Raw genomic sequence first — 10128 nt, 5'->3', positions numbered from 1 at the left:
ATCTACACTTGTAAATGGGTTAGGAGGTACGGAGTGTACACCCATTAAGTGATAGATTACCCGGACCCGAAAGTGGTTTTCCATTATCACAAATTTGAGTGATTACGGAAGTATTATTCATGCACTAGGTGAAACATCTCCATCGTGGAAATAAAACAAACAACTTTATGAAAAGGATTTAATCGATTTCCTTGATTTGGTTGTTGGAAATAAAACAAACAACTTTATGAAAAGGATTTAATCGATTTCCTTGATTTGGTTGTTGGAAATAAAACAAACAACTTTATGAAAAGGATTTGTTTTAGATTTGAAAAGGAAATTAGTTAGTGAAACATCTCCATCGTGGAATAATACTTGTTTTTGGGTGCCTATAAATAAGGACTATCATTCATGAGAAAAAATAGATACAAAAACACCTTAATACTCTTATGCAAAAGAGTTCTTGTTTACTGCCAATAACAAGAACTAATCTCTGTCTTATCCCAAAGTGATATTCGTGTAACCCAGGCAATAAGGGTCGAATAATTACTTTCGGAAAGTGATACCACGATTTAGTGTTTTATCCGGCTATCGATTATTTTACCCTACACGAAATTTGAATAAAACCTCCAACATTTGTACAGTATAAACAATTATGAATACATAATAAAAGTGAATGTATAAAATATATGAGTTGAAATATCACTTTGGTGTAACTATTATAACATTCAATATTTTTATTTTTATTTTTTCATTTTTATAAAGGTTGAAAAAGTTAGGAGGTGGTGATCTTGATTTCATGAAACAAGAAGCACATCATGTCATCATCCATAGGAAACCTATATACAAAAGTAATCCCAACCCATCCATTCATTTATCCCCAACACATATACATTATACGTACACATGATGATTATATACACATATATACACAAAAATACATACATGATTACATAAATACAAATACATAACTTCCTCCCTCATATATCTCATCTCCCTTCCACCCCTTTTTTATTATTCTTTCATTCATTCACTCGTTAATCTACATCATAATATATACATAATTAAAATTCTTACTTTTCTCTCTGAAAATTCATCTAATTTAGCAATAACCTTTTTATAATAATCATCAATCCAACTTCCACCCATATAATATTATCAACAGTTCTATCCAAATTGGTGTTGATCAGATAAAGATTCTGTTTTTCTGGGTTTGTTCTTGAGAAAGAAAAGTGATTGTTTGTTTGATTTTGATAGATCTTGATTCCATGTAATTCCTTTTGATTTCAATAATCATCATAAATGTACAATTTTTATAATACCGAATTGGAAATCAAAGTTACCCATGATGTATATCATATGATGATTTCTCTAAAACTTATCACTCTACTTGATGAAATGTATTTCTTTTTCATTTTTTGATCTTTGATGATCATAAATGTACAATCTTGTCTAAAAAGTTACCAACTTTACTTGATGGTTTGATGAATTATACTTTGTTTGATGACAGCAAAATATATATTTATAGTTGATCATGATCTTTTTATGATCAGATTATTAATTCTTCATTGTATATGATTTTTTGTTTATTCCCAGAATCAAAAATTTTTTGTTAATGTGATCCTTTGGATGAAAGCTATCAGATATAATTTTTGTTAATGGCCAATTCTTTTTTGAAGCAAATATGATTTCTTTATCTGATAATTTCCATTATTATTATTTTTGATTATTGAATTATTGATTTTCAATTTTTCATTTCATCTGTTTATAATCTATAACTTTGTGCGTGTCAACATTTATTAAATTTTATCCCAATTCAATCATACACGATTGATCAATGAGAATTGTTTCATTTTAAAGCGTTTTAATCACTTTAGTATAATTTTTGAACTTTAGATGCCAATTTGATTGTGTTCTGATGATGATCTTGTTGTTTTTGTAGTTTTGAGACTTTGGGTTTTTGTGTTAACCAAAATCTAAGGTATGACATTGTTTTCTTTACAAAAAGTTTGCACATTTCTTTCATTAGTGAAAATCAAGCCGTTTAATTATGATTATAGACCAAAAGTGATCAAGAAACGATTTTTTGATTAAATCTGCATATGAACAACAAATGTTGTGAAGTGTATGATTTGTTAACATATCTTATTTATGTGATTTCTAACAGTTGATTAATTTGGGCACTGCAGAATTGAGCAGTGCCCATGGATGCCACCAGTAGTGGAACACCAAGTATTCAATATCATAACATACCCGAACAACCGAATCCTACAATGGTGACATCACCAACTCCATCATCATTTAATCGACAAACTCGACATTGTTTTGGAGATGCAACACCAGGAGAATTTCCATTATCTGCAAACCCATCCATTGTTCTTCATGTTCTCACTGGTTGTAACTTAGACCCTCAAGATTTAGCAAAATTAGAGGCAAGTTCATATTTTTATATGTTTCAACGATAAAAAGATTATAACCCAACATTTAGAATTGATAGTGCTGCTGATTTCTGTGTGAAAAATGTTTTTTTTTTTTTTTTTTTTGCAGGCTACATGTTCTTTCTTTAGGCAGCCTGCCCATTTTGCCCCTGATCATGAACTCTGTTTACCCGAGCTTGCAGCTCTTGATATGTGCCAAAAAAGAGCAATCTTTAAACCAATGACTTCAGAAAAACGTGACGAATTGAAATTACGATGTGGGGGTTCTTGGAAATTGGTTTTGAGATTCTTATTGGCCGGTGAAACATGCACTAGACGAGAAAAGTCTCAGGCTATAGCCGGGCCTGGCCATAGTATTGCAGTCACTTCAAAAGGTGCTGTTTACACTTTTGGGTCTAATAGTTCAGGCCAACTAGGTCATGGCACCACTGACGAAGAATCGAAGCCCCGCATAATCAGGTTTACATTCTTGATCCGTGTACCTTTTTTACCCATTCTTTATACTAAACGGGTCGATTGGTGCAGATCATTGCAGGGCATTCGCATTATAAATGCAGCAGCAGGGGCAGGGCGAACAATGCTGATTAGCGATTGTGGGCGGGTTTACGCCTTTGGAAAGGACTCATTTGGGGAAGCCGAATATGGAGTTCAAGGAAGTAAACAAGTGAACACGCCTCAACTGGTCGAGTCTTTAAAAGACATATTTGTTGTACAAGCGGCCATTGGAAATTTCTTTACGGCTGTATTATCACGAGAGGGAACAATCTACACTTTCTCTTGGGGAAATGAGAATAAACTAGGGCACCAAACCGACCCAAACGATCTTGAACCACACCCGTTGTTGGGTCCGCTAGAAAACATACCTGTGGTCCAAATTGCAGCCGGCTATTGCTACCTTCTTGCATTGGCTTGTCAACCTAGTGGCATGTGAGTTTCACTTGAACTTTATCAGTCTAATACCTTTTGGGTCCAGGATTGTTTTTACTAGAAATGGCAAAATGGCCCGGTTGACCCATTTGGGTAACTAGTTAAATGGGTTCGATTAAAGTGAGTTTTTTGTTTTATATATTTTAAAACGGGTGGTGGGTCAAATGGGTCTCGGTTAAATCACTATTTGCCATGTTCTTTTTTTGTTCATTTGTGGTTGTGCATACTGTTAAAAAAATCTTGAATGTTGAAATTGACTTGTGAACAGGTCGGTGTATTCGGTTGGATGTGGATTAGGAGGGAAACTAGGGCACGGGACCAAAACCGACGAGAAACAGCCAAGATTGATACAACAGTTTCAGACTTTAAACCTGCAGCCTATGGTGGTTGCAGCCGGTGCATGGCATGCGGCCGTGGTTGGGACCGATGGCAGGGTGTGTACATGGGGTTGGGGCCGATACGGTTGTTTGGGCCATGGTAATGAAGATTGTGATTCAGTCCCAAAAGTGGTTGAATCTTTAAGCAATGTAAAAGCTGTACATGTTGCTACAGGGGATTATACTACCTTTGTTGTTTCTAGTGATGGTGACGTTTATTCATTCGGTTGTGGTGAATCTTCGAGTCTCGGGCATAGTACTGCAGAGGCCGATGCACAGGTTCGAAAACATTCTTGTGTTTTTTACAACTTCTTAGGTTTCAACAATATAAACTGCCTAGAAAGTTGATATAAACTTTATACTCTGTCAACTTGTGCTATATATATTATACATCTCATCTAAAAGGTTTCAAAGATCGAGTTTTTGCCAAGAAAACTGAACGTTATCTTAGAAAAAGATTGAATATTGCAGTGACTTGCACCCCATTATTGGCAAAAATTGAATATTGCACTCCATTATTGTCAACATTGAATCTTGCACTACTTTATTGAAAAATTTAAATCTTACAACCCTATTTAGGAATTTGAAATTAGTAGAATAGTCAAGTTTAGAACTTAATGTTATTTTCTTGAAAAGAAGTGATGTTAAAAACACTCGTGTTTTTTTTACAATTTCTTAGGTTTCAACAATATAAACTGCGTAGAAAGTTTTGAACTTTATGTTATTTTCTCGAGTCTTTAAAATAAGTGATGTTAAAAAAAATCTTGTGTTTGATATACAGGGAAATAGGCATGCTAATGTGTTGAGCCCGAAGATAGTGACATCGTTGAAGCAAATTAACGAAAGGGTGGTACAAATAAGTCTAACAAACTCAATCTATTGGAACGCGCACACATTTGCGCTTACAGAAACAGGAAAGTTGTATGCATTTGGAGCTGGAGACAAAGGGCAGTTAGGGATGGAACTTTCGGCTAATCAAACCGAAAGGCCAACACCGGAGCGTGTGGAACTCGATCTCAGTTAGCAAAGTTTAATGATGATGATGATGACTGTGACTATTAATGCTACTACTACTCTACTAATTTCATAATTGTTTGTGTTTTTATTTTATCAGTTTGGTGTCAGTCAGTTGTTCCTTCAAATGTCTATTTATGTACATAGAAACAAAGAAGGATTTATGAAGAATGTTGGTGTAGGTTGAGTAGAAAATGTTGGGGGGTTTGATGTAAATATTTAATTTCATTTGTGTATTATGGTTTATTGATTTAAACAAGTTATTTATTATTGATTGTATTATGGAATCTGTTTTTTACGTCAATTTTGGATCACACTTGGGATTAAACCACTCACGCGTTCCTCTCCTGTAGTTGTATAACCCGCTTTCAACTATTGCCCTGAAAGAAACCCGGACCAATTCGAGGGCATGGCCGGTAAAACCTCCCTCCATGTTGCCTCGCACTAAGCGAAAGGCGACCTAAAGTAGATACTTCATGTCAGATAATGATAGAAATGTATGATAGAATAAAGTGCTTTCTAAAATTAAAATACTTAAAATATGTATATATATACTAAACTAAATAATGGTAAACTTTTCTTTTTCATGTGTGATAAATTGCTTTCAATGTACATGTCACAACTTGAATTTGCTAATAATGGAATTACATATATCCCCATGTGATATTTACACTTCTCTTAGCATGTCCCCATAGATTCAGGGTTATCTTTTAAGATTTTTAAATTGTCACATATATGAAAGCTTATTTCTATGGACAAACTGTAATGTAAGTTCATAAATACTAGTGGGAGAGATCTTTTGCGCAAAACATTTGGACGGTGTTAGGTTATAAGGGGATCAGTTGTAAATATATATTACTCCGTAATATATTGAAATTTACTTTCAACATTATCCACATATTTGTTAATTCAGGTTTGTGTTTGTGTTTTTTTTAGTTCAACCTTCTGATACAAGTGTGTGTTTTTGGTGGACAATAAAACAACTAATTATACTAAACAAGAATCAATAAGGGGATGTATACTTTTTTCCCATTAATATCTATATGGGTATAAATGGTAGTGCGGGTAATGAATGGTTACATGCAAGTAAGAAGATAATGAAAATTATTGTTTTACTTTTAGTGCTTAATGACTTGATGGAACAGTAGTAAATGATAATTCTAACCTTAACATAATAATTAAAAAGTATCTTTATTTTTGCATTCACTGAAACACTTCATTTAACATTCTTCATTCATTGTTAGACTTCTTATATACTTGAAAACACATTCCATTTAAAAACATTCGTATGGGTGAGATATGTCAAATGAACAGATTAAACCCCCATTCAAAAATTCAACTCAAACATTCCAAAATAGATACATTGTCACAAAGGAAGTTATCCGGATAACTAAAAACATAGAATGAGGTCAAGAGGGAAATGTCAAAAGGTTTTTGCAAGTTAGATTCGGGTCGATTAAGCAGGTGGAGGTGGATTTCTAGATTGGTTACGAGTTTGATAGTGTATAAAGGTCACCTAAGCAGCAATCATAATGGATAGAGGAGGTCGCCGGACCAGCAGTTACGGCCTGATGTGAGACTATCTGTGAACATTGTGAAGAAAAAATAGAGAAGAAGAAAGAGATACAATGGAAGGTAAAGTGAATGGTTAAGTTTGTAAAAAGTATGGCTGGATGGGGAGTGCCCATTCTTGAATGTGTCATTATCTTCTTACTTGCAATCTATAAATAATGCGGAGTAATTGTAAGTTGCAAGTAAACACCCTGCCTTTCTTACCGAATAATCATCTTAGACAATACAGCCCATTAATGCCAACAGAAAAACTCTTAAGTGATTTTTTTGTTGCAAATACCCAGTTTTTAAAAAGTATAATTGTTGCAAATGCTCAGTTTTTAAAAAAACCGGCTATACTTTTTAAAAAGATCATTTCAAAAACTTAAGAATGAAAAACCAAAGCAAAGAGAATAAATGTCTTTAATGGAGCAAGTGTCATAACAAAGCAGTAAAGCGTACTAATCTCGAAATAGTAAAAACATGACCGAGACCGCAACAAAGAGACCACACAACAAAACAAGACTACAGCAACCATGATATGCATGAAAAACGTTAACGTTTTGTTGTACATAATAATAAACCAAAACTTGAAAGCTAGGTAGCTCTTAGATGTCAATACTCAGATGGAGATATGACGTCATCAATCTTCAAGATCATCTTCACAACTTGTGTAGCAAGCAAGATCTGCTGTTGTTTTCCAATTAAGGTTTCAAATACGTTTTGCTCACGCATATCATTGGTACCCGTATCGTTGCAATCTATGCCACAGCAATGATTGTTTTCCTACAAATCAAACCAAATATGTCATAATGCATCCCAAATGCAAACACATAATATCACACTCAAAATGCTAAACCATGTTCTATTAAGAAGAAAAAAGTGTATAATGGGGTTAAATCTTGCCAAAAGCTTTGTCAAGTGTTTCAAACTCCTAATTCGTTTTATTGGAAAAAAAAGATTATTTCTTGAAAAAATTCATATAAACAAGAAACAAAGATTATCAAATCAACCCAACCAATTTGACCCATACTAACTACCGTCATTAATACCTTGATTTGCTGAGCTTTAACTGCAGATAGTGTTTCAATGGGTTGCAGACCACTATTCTCTGCAAGAGCCATGGGTACAGCATCCAAAGCATCAGCAAAAGCCCTGATAGCATACTGTACAAAAAAATAGAGAAGTCATCAATATGAACAAGTTTCAAACATATGCTAAAAAAAAAATTACTAGCTATATACCCAAGTATATGGGACCCACATTCACATCTTCATTCTACACATATCATATCAATACATCCAAATAATAAATGAATATTACCTGTTCAACACCTGGATATTTATCAGCAGCAGCTTCTACAGCAATTGAGCATGAAATTTCAGCTGCACCACCCCCATACACAATGGAGTTATTACGAATGAGATTCCTAGCAACGCACAATGCATCATGAAGGCTGCGCTTAGTCTCCTCGATCATCATTTTGTTACCTGATTCATCACAAAATAACATTTTTTAGATATAAACATGGATTGAGTAACATCATAAAGTACTAAATGCTGTGAAGAAATGTCAAAAGTTATTATAAGCTATAAACTTTGTATCCATAATGCTAACTTACCCCCACGAATGAATATGGTAACAGCCCTTGAGTTCGCACAATGCTCAATATAAAGCATCCGATCTTTTGTGGTACCAAATGCCTTTTCCCTTACCAAACCAGCCTGTCAAAACAAAATGCAATAATATATTATAAATAATCAATAAATCAATAATGGTATAATAATAAAAATGAACGAAAAATCAAGAGCTATAAATTACCTTTCCTAACTTGTCAGGTGTAAGTTCCTGGAACCTCGGAACAATTCTACCACCTGCACATAAAAAAAGATAAAGTATTGACCATTTAAAACTCTAGTAATCTATAAAAAATATATAAACCAAACTATATACTTAAATAGATAATAAATAAGCACAAACCAGTTGCTATTGCAATAAGCTCTAGTTCTACGCCACCAACCCATCTGACAGCAGGCAAGTTTCTGTGCATCAACAAGTGATTTGCTTCATCATCAAATCCCCATTGACAAATCACCAACGTTGCCCCTACATCCTGAAAAAAAAAAAAAAAAAAACATTCATCAACCACCATACACTAATATCAAGAAAATTATACTTCAACATTGTAAAAATCAACTTACCTTGCATTGTTGAACCATGTCATCAAAGTACTTCTGCTCTTGCTTACGTAAAGTTTGAAACTTTTCAACAGTATCAATGTCAACCTTATGTTTGGTCTTAGGCTTTGGAGGCTCAAACGGGCAAGTCAAGATTGCAATTTTGGCATCGTTTATTTCTTTTGGCATCTGTGGGTGACTCATATCTTTATCAACAAGTATTCCATATATAAGTTCAGTATCCTCCAATTTACCACCTACTTTACCCTCCACTTTAATAAGGTCCAAATTAACATCTTTCCTCTCTAAATCAGCAACAGCCATAACTCCCTTCACTGCAATCTCAGCCAGGCTACGTTTGCATCGATTAACACTGAGAAAATATTAAATAAACCTCCATTAGATTAGATTAGATTAAACAGTATAATGTTTCAAATTGCATTACTGAAATCAAGCTTACATTTTGGAGGACAAGGTAGTCATGCAAGTTTGGACCAAAGGTTCTATATTTGTGGCGTTGAAATCAAACTTATCTGCTATACGTTCCAAATGATCAACTGCAATCCTTGAAGATATTTCAAATCCCTCCGCAACACGGATCGGATGAATTCCACGTTCCAGCAGCTTCTCCGCTTGTTCTAATAAAGCACCAGCCATAACAACCACACCGGTTGTTCCATCACCAATCTCATAGTCTTGACTTCGTGACAATTCAACCATAAGTTTCCCAATTTGATTGTCAACTTCCATTTGCTCCAATATTGTAGCACCGTCATTTGCTAAAGAAAAAAAATAAGAAAGAAGGAGAAGTTAAAATATACGATACTTCGGTTTATTCTGCATTAGACTTCATAAAATTATGTTCGATGGCATTCAATTGCTTCAAAAACTGTATATAAACTTTATAAATCATAAACAGTTACGAATTAAAATAGAATTCGGTGTTTTTAAATGTATAAAACTCTACCATAAACTATACGTTATGTATCCTACATGAAAACGAACTTCTGTATATATCGAACTTCGACATATTACTACTATATGTATCCAGTGACTATTTCAACATATATTGTTTACCAAACAGACTGCAACGTGTTCAAAACGCCATTTTAAAAATCAGGCGACAACTAGTTTTAGATTATAATACACACATTATCTACATTTAAGCACACTTAAAGCCCTATCGAATAAAATAAAGATCCAAAGCAGATAAAACCCTAACATATAAACTAATCAAGTAAAGCACAAACATAATTACAGATCAATGGATAAACATATATGAGAAATAAGAATTAGTATATATATATACTGATGGTGATATCGCCATCGGGGCTCTGAAGCATCTTGTCCATGCCTTTAGGGCCAAGAGATGTACGGAGGATTCTAGAAACTGCAACGCCGGCGGCGATGTTAGCTTTTTGAGCATCTAAACCTCTTAACCTACTTTTGCTTTCCTGTTCGCGTAGTATGATGAACGGGCGTCCGTATTCATCGAACGCTAACGCCATTTTTTGTGATTTTGTGACCTAATTAGGGTTTTAGATCGGTTAATGAAATGAGGTGAAATTGGAACAGTGAGATCGGCACACAGTGTGTGTGAGTGCTAGAAGTATTTTGTGTGGTTATTTTTTGACCTAGAAATGGGTTCATTCTACCCGTTTTCCA

General features: G+C 34.2%; 2 protein-coding genes across 3 annotated transcripts; one reads left to right on the top strand and one right to left on the bottom strand.

Moving 5' to 3' along the window:
- The first annotated feature begins 1005 nt into the window (after positions 1-1005).
- On the top strand, positions 1006-5005 carry LOC139861702 (ultraviolet-B receptor UVR8). 2 transcript variants are annotated; one of them, XM_071850187.1, is made up of 7 exons: positions 1006-1249; positions 1922-1960; positions 2169-2411; positions 2527-2876; positions 2943-3344; positions 3613-4000; positions 4503-5005. In XM_071850187.1, the coding sequence occupies exons 3-7, from the start codon at positions 2184-2186 to the stop codon at positions 4743-4745; spliced, it is 1611 nt and encodes a 536-aa protein (XP_071706288.1). In that variant the 5' UTR covers positions 1006-1249; positions 1922-1960; positions 2169-2183; the 3' UTR covers positions 4746-5005. The 2 variants fall into 2 exon arrangements, with proteins under 2 accessions (XP_071706288.1, XP_071706287.1); XM_071850186.1 differs by having other exon boundaries at positions 2147-2411.
- A 1696-nt stretch (positions 5006-6701) lies between these two features.
- LOC139861437 (T-complex protein 1 subunit epsilon) lies at positions 6702-10063 on the bottom strand. The gene is made up of 9 exons (XM_071849827.1): positions 9773-10063; positions 8924-9242; positions 8488-8836; positions 8267-8399; positions 8108-8160; positions 7908-8010; positions 7610-7776; positions 7339-7452; positions 6702-7072 (listed from the first exon to the last, which is right to left on the bottom strand). Exons 1-9 carry the CDS (start codon positions 9969-9971, stop codon positions 6902-6904), a joined length of 1608 nt encoding a protein of 535 aa, XP_071705928.1. The 5' UTR covers positions 9972-10063; the 3' UTR covers positions 6702-6901.
- Between the last annotated feature and the right edge of the window lie 65 nt (positions 10064-10128).

This window comes from Rutidosis leptorrhynchoides, chromosome 8 (assembly GCF_046630445.1).
Source record: "Rutidosis leptorrhynchoides isolate AG116_Rl617_1_P2 chromosome 8, CSIRO_AGI_Rlap_v1, whole genome shotgun sequence".
Lineage (NCBI taxonomy): Eukaryota > Viridiplantae > Streptophyta > Magnoliopsida > Asterales > Asteraceae > Rutidosis > Rutidosis leptorrhynchoides.
Note: the sequence above shows the minus strand (reverse complement) of the source record. Positions and strands in the feature narration are given on the sequence as shown.